The sequence below is a fragment of the Ipomoea nil genome, unplaced genomic scaffold (assembly GCF_001879475.1).
Source record: "Ipomoea nil cultivar Tokyo-kokei standard unplaced genomic scaffold, Asagao_1.1 scaffold0268, whole genome shotgun sequence".
Classification (NCBI taxonomy): domain Eukaryota; kingdom Viridiplantae; phylum Streptophyta; class Magnoliopsida; order Solanales; family Convolvulaceae; genus Ipomoea; species Ipomoea nil.
The window spans coordinates 2,389,276-2,407,074 of NW_017616696.1; the positions used below are offsets into that span (position 1 = coordinate 2,389,276).

Consider the following 17,799-nt stretch of genomic DNA (forward strand, 5'->3'; position numbering starts at 1 on the left):
CGGATAATGGGTGAATGAGATATTGATTCTCAAAGTAGACCCATTTGAGTTGGAAAATGAAGGGAAAAAGTGAGCTTTGTCCCACATTGGTTTGGAATGAGGATTTTCCCCCCTTATATACAAGAGCTCTTTTGAAGTTTGTAGAATTGTATAGCATAGAGGCTCTCTCGCGCGGGGAGTGGGGTGTGCAGATCCAATTCCATCTAAGACCGTTGGGTGTTCAATTCTCACTGTGCGCCGGACCGTTGGGTGGGTGTTCAATTCTTACTGTTACGGAATTAATTCCATTTTCAAAACCCATTGTAATTGTTGCTGTTACCAGGTGTAGTGGGGGTGCCTTTAAATGCCCTATTAAGAGCTATTTAAATCCTCCCCCCCCCCCCCCCTATATAAGGGAGGGTAGAGACATTGTGTAGAGATTTAATGTGTAGAGATTTACCGTTGGGTGTTCAATTCTTACTGTTACGGAATTAATTCAAATCTTAAATTTTGAATTGAAATCCATAGTAATGGTTGTTGTTACCAGGTGTAGTGGTGCCTTTAAGTGCCCTATTAAGAGCTATTTAAATCCTCCCCCCCCCCCCCCCCCTATATAAGGGAGGGTAGAGACATTGTGTAGAGATTTAATGTGTAGAGATTTACACATAGAAAAACTGAACAAGAAAGTTCATCTTTTAGCCTCAAAAACTCTCTGCTTCTACTCTTTCTTTAGCTATACTGTGTTCATAGCCATTGTCTTGCTCGCCGGATTCTTTGTTTGAATGCTCAAACATTGAATCATACCAAGTTTTATCCTGGGAAGCCTAGGCCACAACGCTCCTACCATCTTTGGGAGGTGGCAAATAAGGTTTTAAGGAAAGAGTGATCGCTTGACTCTTGCAAAAACCCAACACCAAACACTAGTCAAATTCTCCATCTTTCCTTCCCTATTTTTTCCAAAAAATAATAATTTTAGTTTTTGATTATTATTTGTTTTTCTACCAACGGATCCAACAATGTAGGCAAATATTAATATACTTGAAATGATAATCAATTCTTAAACCTTAATACATTGAAACCAGACTTGAATGTTAGTTTCCAAGGATTGCCTGCATGCATCTAATTAAGTTCCCATTATGAGTGAGATTTTTTTACTCTTAATTTCCTTATCATTTCTACCTAATAAGCTATTTCCATGAGTGCATTGAAATCCCATTTTATTTAAGTGCACAGTGTAACATATTCCACAACAAAACAAAAACAAAACAAAAAAAATGGGAGAAAGAGTATGGAATAGTGTATTTATTGTCTTCCTATTGTCCCTACTCTTTGCATACTTCTGCTCCAAATCTCTAACACCTTTCTACTGGATAGAAGAAGAGGGAAGCCATGAAAACATTCATCACCTGGAAATGCAGGCTGTCTGCAATAATGGCAATGGTGGGGGAAACTCGTCGAGTTCGATAGCCAAGAAAACGAAGAGCAACAGCCAATGCAACTGGTTCCAAGGGACATGGGTGTTTGATGATTCTTATCCTCTCTATGACTCCATGTTATGTCCCTTCATCAGGAAGGTGTTTCACTGCATCAAATTCGGCCGCCCTGATCGGGAGTATCTCAAGTACAGATGGCAGCCACATGGTTGTGAATTGCCCAAGTATGTTCTTGGACTGGAAAGAGATAGTTTTTTGACATTCAGCGGATCGAAATGTTTTTCTGGTTTCCAAATGGACCCTTAATTTGTTCGGACTAACTTTGTTTTGAATGTGTGTGTAGATTTGATGGTAGGGATTTCTTGAGCAGAATGAGGGGCAAGAAGATCATGTATATTGGGGATTCTTTGAGTCTCAACAACTTTGAATCTCTTCTTTGCTTGCTGCATGCCACAGTTCCAGGAGTAAAATACAGAGAAGAGTTCACTGCTCTCAATGTTACAGTCACATTTCTGGTCTCTCTTATTATACTCTTTTTGGTTTTTTGGGTTTCTTTGAAGTGATGAATATTGTATGAATAGCAAAATATGGTATGCATGGATTTGCAGGAGTATGAAGTTGAAGTCATCCTATTTCACTCAGAATTCCTAATAGACATCGAGAATCGCGTGGCAAAGATGAACTCCATCAAGAGTGGTGAAATATGGAAGCAAATGGATGTGTTGATATTCAACAGTGGGTTATGGTGGATGAGGAGGGGAACAAAACAACCGTAAAACAAACAAACAAACAAACAACAGTGCCATTATCATTATCATTGTTAATTGTCTGCTGAAAACCATGTTTTTTTGTTGTTGTTGTAGGTGGGATTTCATCGAACAGGTCGATGGCCAAGTGGTGAAAGACATGAGCCGTTTCCGCGCTTATCAAATGGCTCTGCAATCATGGGCAAAATGGGTTGAAGGAGAAGTGGATCATACCAAAACCAAAGTTTTCTACCAATCAGAAGCTGCATCCCACTACATGTATGTAACCAACCTAACCATCTGTCATACTAAAAAAAAAAAATGACAATCTGCGTCTGATGTTACATCGGACACAGATTGTTCAACCAATCTGCGTCTCTTGCATATGCGTCGTCTGAAGTACATCAGACGCAGATTGTCATTTACTTCAGACGCAGATTGCCCATTCTGTACTAGTGGTTGTTGCTTATGTATGTTTGTGTTGTTGAGGTGAAAGTGATGCTACATCGGACACAGATTGTTCAACCAATCTGCGTCTCTTGCATATGCATCTAAAGTACATCAGACGCAGATTGCTGATTCTGTACTAGTGGTTGTTACTTATGTATGTTTGTGTTGTTGAGGTGAAAGTGATGCTACATCGGACACAGATTGTTCAACCAATCTGTGTCTCTTGCATATGCATTTGAAGTACATCAGACCCAGATTGCTGATTCTATACTAGTGGTTGTTACTTATGTATGTTTGTGTTGTTGAGGTGAAAGTGATGCTACATCGGACACAGATTGTTCAACCAATCTGCGTCTCTTGTATATGCGTCTGAAGTACATCAGACGTAGATTGTCATTTACTTCAGACGCAGATTGCTGATTCTGTACTAGTGGTTACGTTGTTGCTTATGTATGTTTGTGTTGTTGAGGTGAAAGTGATGCTACATCGGACACAGATTGTTCAACCAATCTGCATCTGAAGTACATCAGACGTAGATTGTCATTTACTTCAGACGCAGATTGCTGATTCTGTACTAGTGGTTACGTTGTTGCTTATGTATGTTTGTGTTGTTGAGGTGAAAGTGATGATGAGTTTAGTGTGTTAAAAACTTAACAGTGGAGCAGAATGGGGGAAGCCAACAGTGACAAACTGTGAGAATGAAACCATGCTTTTGAATGAGACAACAATTTCAACAGAGCCATCACCACTCACAAAAATCACAAGGAACATTGTGAGACAGATGCCAAATCATGTGTATTTACTAGATATATGGATGCTCACAAGATACAGATTAGATGGACACCCAGCAGGCTACAACATATTCAAAGGAGATTGCACACATTGGTGTCTTGCTGGAGTCCCAGATACTTGGAACTTAATTCTCAATGCTGCTCTTCTTCAACATTATTATTCTTGATTACACTATACTCTGTAGTTTTGATCTCTATTTTTCCACTATATGTTTCAAATTTTTTGTTGTATCTGAACAATGACATCATTTAAGTTGCAATAGGATTTTAAATTTGAACAGTTGCAACAAGATTTTAATTTTGAATATATATAGTTGTAACTTTTCAGATAGGTATGTCGATCTGTTTTAATACTCTTTTCTCTTCTTCAATATGGGCAAATTCCAACATACAATACCCCACATTTGAATAGAAAATAAGTTCCTTATTTTACTATTTCTTCTGCAACTAGCTTTATCTAAGGCTACAAATTCTGCTTCCATAGTTGAACGTGTATTTTTTATTTTGATGATTTCCAGAACACGGTTGCACCTATAAAGGGGTGTTTGGTTGGATGGAAAACATTTTCTTAAAAGTGGAGGAAAATGTTGTTTTATGTTGTTTGGTTGGATGGAAAATATTTTCCATTTGAACTTGACTTCCTTAAAGTGAAGGAAAACAAAATCCTAACAAAGGATTGGTATTTTGTTTTCCAAAGGATTTGGGAAGAAAATATAACACAATTGAACTATTTTACTCTCATCAAAGTTTATTAATCACACATATATATTATTGTTAAGGGCATATTGATATTTATATTCATAATTCCTTATCATTCCAAAATCCAACCAAACAATGAAATTCATATTCGCAGTAATTTTTTTTCATCAACTAAACAATGAAATCTATTTTTCTTGTAATTTGTTTTTCAAAGAATTTGAATTTCATTTCCCTTCAAATATTTTTCAGTGAACCAAACGGGCTGTAAGTGTAAATACATAACCACTTGTACGTGGACTTACTTTCCAAGTTGTTTGAAATCCAATTTGCATCACAATATCCAATATTTAGTATAACTCAATCCATAGTTCAATGTATGTTTTAAATATCGGAGCACTCTTATTAGTGCTTTTAAAAAAAAAAAAAAAAAAAAAAAAAAAAAAAAAAAAAAACCAAAATACGGAATATTATTAAATCAAATGTTGAATACCATCGGGAATAGAAATAAGCCAACTAGAGTGACCAGTTTGCGAACATGCAATCCGTGCCAAAGCATGTGCAGCCTTATTCACTGATCTAGAAATATAATTGAAGGACTCAAGGACATTGATTCAAAGTGTCTTTGTAAAACTTTTATATCATTCAGCACACAACTCACATAAGAGAGATCCACTGTTGAGTTGTTGATAGATGTGAGTCTAATCACCCTATATGCTATGTTTGGCCTTGTACCACTCATTATATACAAAAAAAATATCAGTTTTAATCTTTCAACTATAATACATGTATCGATTTTAGTTTTGACTATTGAATTTTTCAAATTAAGTGCATGACTATTTTTTTTTTTTTTTTGAATGCTACTAGCTCTATTACATTGTAGTATCTGTTCACAGTGCATGACTATTTAATTTGTATAATATTTGGTCTTTGACTATTAGCATTTAAAAAATTAGGTGCATGACTATTCAATTTGTATCACATTTAATCCTGTCGTTAAATTGTTCGACCAAATTTTCGGTCAAGTCACCGATGACCGGTTAATTTTTTTAATTTTTATTTTATAAATTATTTTATTAATTTTTAAATTAAAAACTTAAAAATAAAAAATAATAATAATAAAATAAAAACGCCGGCTACCCACCCACCCTCTTCCTTTGTCTCTGCCAAAGACGTATGAAGAGGGGGGTGGACAGTGTTCTCTTCCCCCCTCCCCTCCCCTCCCCTCCTCCTCCTCCGTCATCAATATAAAGCTCTCTTCGTCTCCGGCGGAGACGAAGGAGGAAGGAGGGAAGAGAACGCCGGCCACCCCACCCCCCTCTTCCTTCGTCTCCGCCGGAGACGAAAGAGGAGGGGGTGGGGTGGTTGTCATTTTTTTATTTTTAAGGTTTTTAATTTAAAAATTATTAAAATTATTTTTGAAATAAAAATTAAATAAATTAGCCGGTCACTGGTGACTTGGCCGGAAATTTGACCGGAAAATTTTACGGCAGGACCAAAAGTGATACAAATTGAATAGCCATACACCTAATTTGAAAATATTAATAGTCAAGGATCAAATGTGATACAAATTGAATAGTCATGCACCTAATTTGAAAATTTTAATAGTCAATGACTAAAATTGATACATGTATTATAGTCGATGGACTAAAAATGATATTTTCTCATTGGACTTGTGTGCAACTGGGCATATCAAATGGTCGTTCGGAAATTGGCAGCCTAAGCTAAACAAGCTAAGCTCAATAGTAGTAGACATCGTTAGAACCAATGGGCTGGGGTCGTCTGGTAACCAAGGATGTCCCTAGATCAAAGTTATTTTGCCATTACCTATTCTTATACGCATCATAGAACAAGAGCATGTGCAACCATTATACTTGACCAACAATAACTTGGGCAATTTCCTACAGTTGCATCAATAAAATAAGTATTAGGATAATAGCGAGCCTTGTATACCTTTGCAACTAGAGAGTTGGGATCGGTAAGAAAACGCCAAGGCTGTTCCCTAACAAAGCCAAATTGAAAGCACGGACATCCTTAAAACTCAATCCACCAAATTTCTTAGGGACACATAATTTATCCAAGCCTTCCCATGAATCCCCTTTCTGCGCCATTTCCCCACCAATACCTGTATGTTCATGGTTCTTTCAATAGATAAACAAACTGACTCAGGTAGAGTAAAAAAAACACTCACGGAAAAAGTAGGTATAGATTTAGCCACACTTTTTAATAGCACTTTCTTATCGCCCTGAGAGAGTAGTTTCTTATTCCATGAACCAATTATCTGCCTGATCCTGTCTTCCACATAAAAGAAAACAACCCTTTAATTAAAATTTCAAAGTGTGTACGTTTTTGTTCAAGTTCATTGAAATGTTAATATTTAAGTGCTCAAATATTTATGTGTAATTCATTTTATCATGTGAAATCGATACTTCAACGTTCATAATACCCTCGGGGAGAAGCGAATTAGCTTTAAGAAAACTGTGATTCACACATTGAATTTCCGTTACGTTGGTTTATTCGGGTGGGAGTTTTGAGGAATTTTCTTTCAAATTTTGGTTAAAATTTCCCTACATAAGCAATGTAACAAACAACTTTCAAACACTAGAAGACTATAAACTTTGAAAATATACTTGCGGGCATGAGTAGATATAAGGAATATAGTGATTTAGAAGAAATAAAAATTAACAAACAAATCATAAATTCCATATAAGCAATAAAATAAGTCGAAAATTTAAAGTAAAATTCTAAGTCAGTAATTACCAGAAGCTAACAAGTAAACACGGGCCAATTGAATTTTTTTCTTCAAGTTTAGGTGGTTGAGCAAAGATTTTTGGAGTCCAGATGCTCAATTGCATTATCCAATATGTTCGAGGGCCAAATTAATTAACTCTTATCCCATGTTTTTCTAATCTTTTAAATCTCCATATCACTCAGTTATTTATATTCTTAAGAGTGTTCTATAATCCTAACAATTAATTATCATAATTAATTTCAAAAACTTATTATTTCATAAGCAAATGAAGAATTCCTGAATTCCAAATAGGGATGCAATCTTATATATATTGCTTGGTTTGATTGGAGAATAATGGAATTGGGAGTGATACGAGGTGGAAGACTAGAAGCTAGGACATACACTAGTGTTATGAGTCCCACATCGGACAAACAACTAAACTCTAGTACCCAGGTTCAATATAAATTGATGCACACAATCAATCTTTCACTCAAGCAGCCATGCAGTGAGCACATAGCGAACTATTCTTTCGCCTTTTACTAAAGAATACCGTGTGTTCATTACAATCAATGGCATACTCTAATTTTTTGAGGGTGTTTGTTTTACTCCTAAACACCCAACAAGCCTAGTTTAATGAAATTTTTGACACTTGATTTGATCTATCTTTCAGTTTTCTGATAGAGTGTGGAGCTCTGATCTTTATTTGTTAAAAGAAATAAATCAGTTTAGGTTGACTGGTTTAAAACAAGAGTCAAGATTTGAAGTTACCTCGTTGTGGTTACAAGTGGGCCGGGTAAGAATTGGTATGGTTATTAGTTTCTTTAATTTGTTGGGAAAATACTAATTTAAGTGTTTAATGAAATATTAAACAACTGCAAATAAGACTTTACTGTGAAGAGATGATTGTATTTACCATATTTTTTGCCTTGTTCATGTAGGGTATTATAAATAATAACCCTGGCCAAACCCCCAATTCAAGAAGCTAAGCAAAGTACCGCATTCCATGTTTGGTTTTCCTTTTTCTTGAGATCTTTCAGTAGTTTATTAGGTGAGAATTGATCAGTGTAGTTTGAATGATATGATGCAATTGATATTACATAAGTTGTTCCTGGGAATGAAGCACAGCACAGGACTGTAACTTTCCCATTAATTAGTTTTAGACTTTCTGTGTTCATGATCATGAGTAGGTAGCTGAAATTGTGGTATGGCAAATTAATAGTCGTTATATCGTGGATCGCGGTGTATGTGCACCGCAGTCAAAACGGCGCCGTTTCTTTACTTAAAGAAACGGCGCGTCGTTACTGTTAACGGAGCGCACATTTTTTGGTGTGTTAAATACCAACTGAAACTACAGTGTATCTAAACCGACACTGCCTCACGTATTATTTTATATATATTATCAAATGAAAATGCAGTTATATCAAAATGATACTGTAGTTGTGGTGAAATGAAACTGTAGCGTATATAAAATGAAACTGAATAACATTTCACATATTTGAGTGTATATTAGGCAGTGAAGCTATAGTTATATTGAAATGATCATGTAGTTGTGTTTTAATGAAACTATAATGTATATAAAATAACATTTTCACATATTTGAGTGTATAAATATCGAATGAAACTGTGGTTACGTTATATCGAAATGAAACTGTAGTTGTGTTGAACTGAAACTACAGTGTATACAAAATGAAACTGAATAACAGAGTTACTTTTTACGGAACGGTGCGAAACAGGTGATGTTGCTTTTCATTAAACAAAACGACGTCGTTTAGCTCGGTGCATAATTGATTATGCACCGTGGTGCACGATATAATTTGCCGCAAATTACCACCCTATTGTATAATAACTCCTGATGGCAAATTATTGTGTGTACCATAGTCCACATAGCTGTGTGGACCATGAATACAACATATACATTTCTAATATATATACTAAAAATACATTATTTGTGTAAGAAATCACGTACTTTCAAATAATATATTTTATATATACAAATAATATACTTTTAGTATATTAAAAATATATATTTTATTTATGACACACAAATCTGTGAACCATATACATGGAATAATGATTGGGTTTTGATTGTGGATGATATATTGTTTATTATATATACATGGAAGCTTAAGGCGGAGTCTAGTCTCACTAGCGCTACCTCTCCCACATCGTACAAACAGCATAGACGCTAGAGGCCACTTCTCTTATAAATACAAATACACAACGTCATTAAAAACTCAAGCAGCCATGTGATGAACACAGAGCGAACTATTCTTTCGCCTTTTACTAAAGAATACCGTGTGTTCATTACAATTAATGGCATACTCTAATTTTTTAAGGGTGTTTTGTTTACTCTGAAACACCCAACAAGCCTAGTTTAATGAAAGTTTTGTCTCTTGTTGATCAGTTCATAGTTGATGGGTTACTAGTGGGCCGGCCTGGTATGAATTTGTATTTATGGTTATTAGTTTTCTTTAATTTGTTGGGAAATATTAATTTAAGAGTTTAATGAAATATTGAACAACTTCAAGACTCTACTGTGAGTATTTACCATAATTTTTTGCTTTGTTCATGTAGGATATTATAAATAATAATAACCTTGGCCAGACCCCCAAGAAGCTAATAAGCAAGCATTCCATGTTTGGTTTTCCTTTATTATCTTGTGATCTTTATGAGGTGAGATCGAATTGAGTGTAGTTAGAATATTGATGCAATTGATATAATTACATAAGTTGTTCCTGGGAATGAAGCACTGCACAGGACTGTAACTTCCCCATTAATTAGTTTTAGACTTCATGATCATGAGTAGGTATGTAGCTGTAATTGTGATTCAGACATATATCAGTTGGAGCAATTTGGAGATATATAGTTCATCAATATCTATCTATATCTGCTAACCAACTATATATCATCTTCTTTTCCTTCATTTGGAAGATCGAACTGGAGCATCTACAACTAGAACTGGAATATCTGGGGCAGCTGCTTGATGGTCTTAAGAAGCATGAAGCATCAACAACTTTCTTCGTCTTAACTCTTTTCTTTGGATTGCTCTATATCACACAATGAAATTACAAATTTTAGCAGAACTGCAAAAATCCCGCCTAGGCACCGATTAATCGGCGCCTAGGCACTCGGTGGTCTATGCGGCTGCTAGGCGTTGATCGTCTAGTCGATTAGCTATTGTTTTTTTTAATGAATTATTTCACTCAAAACCACATTGTTTTGAGCGAAATAACCGTAAAATTTTTAAACTCTAGATGTTTGTTAGATTAATATTTAATATTTTAATGTTAACTATTAAAGTATTAAATAATTTATAATTATTAAGTTTTAAAAATTTTAAATAATTAAAGTATTCAATGCATTACCAATCTCTCTCTAATAGTATGATTTTCAGGGCAGTTTCTTTTATTATGTCTTTCTTTCTTGCATTTGGTGTGGTGCATCTTAAAAAAACTTTTGAAATTTATCCCATCTTTGGTTATCTAATCAATTTCTTTCTTTCTCAAATGTTTTTGGTCTTCTAACTTTGGCAATGTACAGAGGTGAGCGAGGTAGCTCTATATCACTAGCAGGTCTTTCTTCAAGTCTTGCCATGGGCTTTATACTACCTCTATATGATTTCAAATAAGTTTCAACAAAGTAACAAGAATGTATGTACTCATTTAGTGGACCCTTACCATTTTTCATCCATTTTGCACTTATGACATGTTTACATGGTATGCCACTCAACTCCCAACTCCTACAAGCTAAGTGCAACTCACTCTACCCAAATTAACCTCAAGTTACTCGATGGTCTATTTGACACTTATTTAACATGTTTACATGGTATGAATTCCAGTGGCCTATTTGACACTTATTCTTAAGGAATAAATATAGTGATTTAGAAGAAATACAAATTAACAGACAAATCATAATTCCACATAAGCAAAATAAGTTGAAAATTTAAAGTAAAATTCCAAGTCAATAATTACCATAAGCTAACAAGTAAACACGGGCCAATTGAATTTTTTTCTTCAAGTTTAGGTGGTTGAGTTGAGGCCAAAGACTTTCTGGTCAAGCGGCATGAAGTGACCCTCCCAAATAGAAGGTCATGGGTTCGAGTCTCAGTGGAGGCGGTACGAATTCGGTGAGCTTTAGTAGATTGAGAAAATATATATGGATAGATACTACATATAACATGGTTAATAGTACTCAAAATAAAAAGTGGTTGAGCTGAGCTTTTTGGAGTCGAGATGCCCAATTTCCAATATGTTCGAGGGCCAAATTGACATGTATCCCATATTTTTTTAATCTTTTAAATCTCGCTCTCACTCCGTTATTTGTATTCTTAGAGTGTTCTATAATCCAATCCAATCAATTAATTATCATAATTAATTTCAAACAATTTTTATTTCATAATCAAATGAAGAATTTCTGAATTCCAAATAGCTAGTGAGGATGCAATCTTATATATATATTGCTTGGTTTGATTGGAGAATAATGGGATTGGGAGTGATACGAGGTAGATCGAAGACTAGAAGCTAGGACATAAACTAGTGTTATGACTCCCACATCGGACAAACAACTAAACACTAATAGCCAGGTTCAATATAAATTGATGCACACAACAACGTTTGACCCAAGCAGCCATGCAGTGAGCACAGAGCGAACTATTCTTTCGCCTTTTACTAAAGAATACCGTGTGCTCATTGTAATGAGTGGCATACTCTAATTTTTTTAAGGTGTTTCTCTTTATATGGAGAAAACCCAACAAATTTAGTGTTAATTTTTTATTTAATTATATTTAAATTTAAATTATATATTTAATTAAAAAAATTAATTTCAAGTTCAATATTTCTGATTAGGGATGGCAATTTAACTCGCACTTGTTGGGTTTCCTGTATCCTCGCCTCTATAGGTTTTAAAATACCCGCACAATTTGAGTAATGGATACGGTTCGTGTGGGTATGGGTGCCGCACAATTTGGGTACGGTCCGTGTGGGTATGAGTGCCGCACAATTTGAGTAATGGGTATGGATATTTGGGAGATTTTATATTGAGTAATGGGTATGGATATTTGGGAGATTTTGTATACCCGCGTGGGTGCGGCGGGAGCCGCGCAAACTCCCCCCGCACCCGCACTTTTGTATATATATATATATATATATATATATATATATATATATATATACACACACACACACACGTTATTAGTATTCATTTATTATATAAGTTTATAATAAAAAATGAATAATGAATTAAATTTCTTTATGGGCTAGTACCTCGGGGATTCAATTGAATTATCATCTCATTGTCTTAGCTTTTTTGTTTATGAAAATTGATTAGGAACAACACAAATAACATAATGAGTAAACACTTAATACAATTTAAGACAATTTTAGTTCCAATTAAGGACTAACTTCATTGGCTCTTATTAAATTGTTATAGAGTTATGTTCAAACTTATAAAAAAAACTTATACAAAAATTCATTTGATAATTAGAATTGTAGTATAAATTTTTTTATTAGATTAAAGTGTAATATTAATAATTAACGTTGCGCGTTGTGTATTAACCGCACCCGCAAAATCCCTGCAAGGGCGGGTATGAGGTAGGAATTTTATTACCCGTGAGGGTGCGGGGATATATCCCCGCATCCATCCCGCCTTATTGTCATCCCTATTTCTGATTGCAAAGTGAAAATTGTATTTCCTTATAAATCTGCATGAGTGAATTTTCCAGCCAATTCCAAAAATACATCATTGGTACTGCTGGGTTTGATTGAGGATGATATATTGTTATAAAAGGAAGCTTGAAGATTTAAGGAGGAGTCTCACTAGCGCTACCTCTCCCACATCGTACAAACAGCATAAACGCTAGTGTCCACTTCTCTTATAAAAACAAGTACACAACACCATTAAAGACTCAAGCAGTCATGTGATGAACACATAGCGAACTATTCTTTTGCCTTTTACTAAAGAATACCGTGTGTTCATTACAATCAATGGCCTACTCTAATTTTTTGAGGGTGTTTTTTTTACTCCTAAACACCCAACAAGCCTAGTTTAATGAAAGTTTTGACACTTGATTTGTTCTATCTTTCAATTTTTTGATAGAGTGTGGAGCTCTGGATCTTTATTTGTTAAAAGAAGTATATCAGTTTAGGTTGACTGATTTAGATAACGACTAAGGCTGGATTTGAATTTATGTTGTGGTTACAAGTAGGCCGGGTAAGAATTGGTATGGTTATTAGGGGAGTGCTATGCTGTGCAACCATGTGCACCATGTAAGGTGCACATGGAATTGGATTCATAATTTCTATACTATAGATCTATAATTTTTATACTATAAAATTTATAATTTCTATAATGTAGATTCATAATTTCTAGACGATAGATTCTAAACTGTATAGTTATCAAATTATGAACATATAGTTCAGTGATTTGTGAATACATCAACAATTGGGAATATGAACATTGAAAATTATGAACATAATAGAGTTTTATAATTGTGAATATAGAGTTTAATAATTATGAATTTATAGCATAGAAATTATGAATTTATAGCATAGAAATTATGGATCCAATTCCGTGTGCATGGTGCACACGGTTGCACAGCATAATTTGCCGTTATTAATTATGGGGCCGGGTATGAATTGGTGTGGTTATTAGTTTCTTTAATTTGTTGGGAAATACTAATTTAAGTGTTTAATGAAATATTAAACAAGTGCAAGTAAGACTTTACTGTGAAGAGATGATTGTATTTACCATATTTTTTGCCTTAGCTTGTTCATGCAGGGTATTATAAATAATAACCCTGGCCAAACCCCCAATTCAAGAAGCTAAGCAAGCTAAGCCGCCATTCCATGTTTGGTTTTCCTTTTTCTTGAGATCTTTCAGTAGTTTATTAGGTGAAAATTGATCAGTGTAGTTTGAATGATATGATGCAATTGATATTACATAAGTTGTTCCTGGGAATGAAGCACAGCACAGGACTGTAACTTTCCCATTAATTAGTTTTAGACTTTCTGTGTTCATGATCATGAGTAGGTAGCTGAAATTGTGGTATGGCAAATTACCACCCTATTGTATAACAACTCCTGATGGCAAATTATTGTGTGTACCATAGTGGCATAGCTGTGTAGGCTATGAATACAATATATACATTTCTAATATACTAAAAATACATTATTTGTGTAAAAAGTTACGTACTTTCAAATAATATATTTAAGGTATACAAATAATGTACTTTTAGTATATTAAAAATATACTTATTATTAATTGTAATATGATGTGCCATATGTGCAGGTTCGAATTTGAAAGTGCTTATCATCTTTTTGCTGCTTGCCGTGACACGAGGTTGGCATGGAGGAAGTTGGGACTTCCAATAAGTAACGTGGCCGGCGGTGATGTAAGTGAATGGTTCTTCAAGTGTGTTACTATTTTGCATGGGGACCAACTGTGTAAGTTTATGATGTTGTGTTGGGGCTTGTGGACTAGCAGGAATGATTCACTGTGGAATGCAAAACCGTGGGATATGGAGTTGGTGTTGCGCCGGACAATGGTCTACTGGGAAAATTGGTCTGCAGCTCAGGAAAGTGATGGGGTGCATCAGGGTGAAAGGGTAACGGAATGGTGGAGAAGGCCAAGGAGAGGCAGGTTAAAACTGAATACGGATGCTTCTATTGATAGCCAAAGTGGTCGGACGGGGCTTGGGTGGATACTAAGGGATGATGATGGGCGTTTTCTTGTGGCCAAGACTCAAAGAGTGGAGGCGGCCTATGATGTTAAAGAGGCCGAGCGAGGCCCTGTGTTTGAGAAGCTCTCACTTGGCTTAAAGATACGGGTATGGACTCTGTTGATGTAGAGACCGATTCACAACTGCTTTTCAATGCTATAGTTGGTGAAACCTTTTTTTCTTCTTTTGGCCTTTTAGTAAGAGATATAAAAGAATTGGCATCTTCCATTAATGATGTCGAATTCTGTTTTGCAAAACGGTCTGATTGCCCATATTCTTGTCCGGGCGGCTGTTTCTATGCCAGATTGTGATGAGTGGTTGGATATGCCACCAGTTTATCTTGTAACTTTGTCTTGAGGATGATTTAATGCGTTAAGGTTACTTTCTCAAAAATATACTTACTATTTGACTCACACAAATTTGTGAACCATAGTCCATGGAATAATGATTGGGGTTTGATTGTGGATGATATATTGTTATTATATATACAAGGAAGCTTAAGGCGGAGTCTAGTCTCACTAGGCGCTACCTCTCCCACATCGTACAAACAGCATAGACGCTAGAGGCCACTTCTCTTATAAATACAAATACACAACGTCATTAAAAACTCAAGCAGCCATGTGATGAACACAGAGTGAACTATTCTTTCCCCTTTTACTAAAGAATACTGTGTGTTCATTACAATCAATGGCATACTTTAATTTTTTGAGGGTGTTTTGGTTACTCCTAAACACCCAACAAGCCTAGTTTAATGAAAGTTATGTCACTGCAGTCTGCAGGTATATTTGTTCTATCTTTGAGGTTTCTGTTTATCCCTTTTGAGTGTGAGTAAACTTGTCTTGACCCTAGCCAGCAAAGGACCACAAGAAACTAAATCAAGGCTCAAACCAAGTGGGTAAGGATTCGAACTCGTTAATTATCTTGTTACAAGTGTGGAAGCTAGGTTGATGGTTATTTCTTTTGTTTAATTTATTGGGAAATACTAATTTAAGTGTTTAATGAAATATTAAACTACTGCAAGTAAGATCAGACTTCACTATGAAGAGATGATTGTATTTACCATATTAAACTACTGCAAGTGTTTAATGAAATATTACATAAGTTGTTCCTGGGAAATGGCCGGGAATGAAGCACTGCACAGGACTGTAACTTTCCCATTAATTAGTTTTAGACTTCATGATCATGAGTAGGTAGCTGCAATTGTGATTCAATTCAGACATATATCAGTTGGAGCAATTTGGAGATATATAGTTCATCAATATCTATATCTGCTAACCAACTATCATCTTTGTTAGGAACACTTGTATTAGGATTTTGATGATACCAATGTAACCTAGAAAGTAGACCCCTAACCGTTATCTTTTTTCATCGCCGCTTTCGTCTTAGACGAAAGTTGCCATAACTCACATGTAATTCGTGTTAAGCTAGTCAAACACACGAAGACGGGTTATGTTTAGTTGTTAGGGTTATCAAGACGAAAGAAGACACGAAGCATGAAGCAACTACAACGAGAGTTAACCAGGAGTTGTCATTGAACACGAAAGGATAGTCTTATTAATGACAATCCTTCAAGACATTATTCCTTCTCACCAATAGCAAGAAGAATGTCTCCACTGTCTGACTTGACAACATCCTAGGATCAAAAGGACCTCAACTTGGGGGACACGCATACCAAGGAGCATTAAATGAAGATGTACTATTTCCTGAAGCTAAAGGACAAAACCCTAAGGCTCTCCATGCCATCAACGGCTACAAGGTACAACCTCATTAATGGAGCATTTAATGCGGGAAGCTCCCCGGTTCTTACCCACTGGACAAGAGGTTTGAAAATTTCATCTCCCTCCAACGGGTGGAATTTTCCTCACCTATATAAACTCACCTTCATGAACTTAGAAGGTGCTGGTTCTTATCACTCGATCTATCCATACGCAAAAACTCTTAAAACGCTCTCAGCTCTCTCAAGCTTTTGTGAACCAGTGTTAAGGTGCAAAGATTCTTGAAGAAGTTCATTGATCCTCATCTTACACCTTAAAGAAGTCTTGCCATTTGCACGAAGCAATCATTCCTCATCAGTCAAGACTTCATCTCGTTGGAGAAATCAAAAATCACTTTCTACCAACCTCAACTCTAAAAAAGACGTTGATAGAGGCGGAGTAAACTCGGGGAGTTGAAAAACCTACGAAGGCTGTCCGGCTTAGTGATCAAGGAAGTCTTTGTGTAATTGTACTAACGAGTGATAGTGCAATCCTTCCATAAGTTGTGGAAGAAGAGTGGAGTAGGCAAAGTTGGCCGAACCACTATAAAACTCTCGTCTCTCTATCTCTTTTCTTACGCTTTTCATTTCTGCATCATACTGCTTTCACGACATTACCGAAAGTTCTCCTTATAACAAAAACCCGTGCAAAGTAAATAAACGAACTTAATATTTCCGCTGCGCCAAAACACCGAAAGGTTGTTTTTAGGGCAAAACACGAAAAGAGTCTATTCACCCCCCCCCCCCCCCCCTCTCTCTCTCTCTCTCTAGACTCTCGCTACAACTCTATCAGGACCAACAATCTTCGTTTCCTTCATTTGGAAGATCGAACTGGAGCATCTACAACTAGAACTGGAATATCTGGGGCAGCTGGTTGATGGTTTTAAGAAGCATCAACAACTTTAATTTCTTGGTTTTAACTCTTTTCTTTGGATTGCTCTATATCACACAATGAAATTACATATTTTAGCAGAATTGCAAAAATCCCGCCTAGCGTATCACCATAATCAGTGGTCTAGGCGGTCGACCAAGTCATCTAAATGCCGCTTAGGCACTGACCGCCTAGGCCTCCTAGGCACCGACTAGGCCTCTTAGTTAGCTAATTAACAATTGTTCTTTTTTTCTTTTTTAAATGAGTTATTTCACTCAAAATGACATCGCTTTGAGCAAAATAACTCTAAATTGTTCAAACTCTGATGTTTTTTAAGTTAATATTTAATATTTTAATATTAATTATTAAAGTATTAAATACTTTATAAGTATCAAGTTTTAAAAAATTTAAACAAATTTAAAAAAAAAAAAAACACATAATATTGCCCACAAGGAAAAATAATTACAATATTCAAAGCATTACCAATCTCTCTTCAGGGCACTTTCTTTTATTATCTCATTCTTTCTTGCATTTGGTGCGGTAAATCTTAACAAAACTTCTATTGAGATTTATCTCATCTTTGGTTATCTAATCAACCCTTTCTTTCTCAATCTTTTTTTATCTTCTAACTTTGG

At 35.5% G+C, this 17,799-nt stretch overlaps 1 protein-coding gene across 1 annotated transcript; it reads left to right on the forward strand.

The window, feature by feature from the left end:
• The first annotated feature begins 1,253 nt into the window (after positions 1–1,253).
• On the forward strand, positions 1,254–3,572 carry LOC109152612 (protein trichome birefringence-like 38). The gene is made up of 5 exons (XM_019300254.1): positions 1,254–1,636; positions 1,756–1,927; positions 2,021–2,184; positions 2,276–2,437; positions 3,266–3,572. Exons 1-5 carry the CDS (start codon positions 1,254–1,256, stop codon positions 3,564–3,566), a joined length of 1,182 nt encoding a protein of 393 aa, XP_019155799.1. The 3' UTR covers positions 3,567–3,572.
• Positions 3,573–17,799: the final 14,227 nt, after the last annotated feature.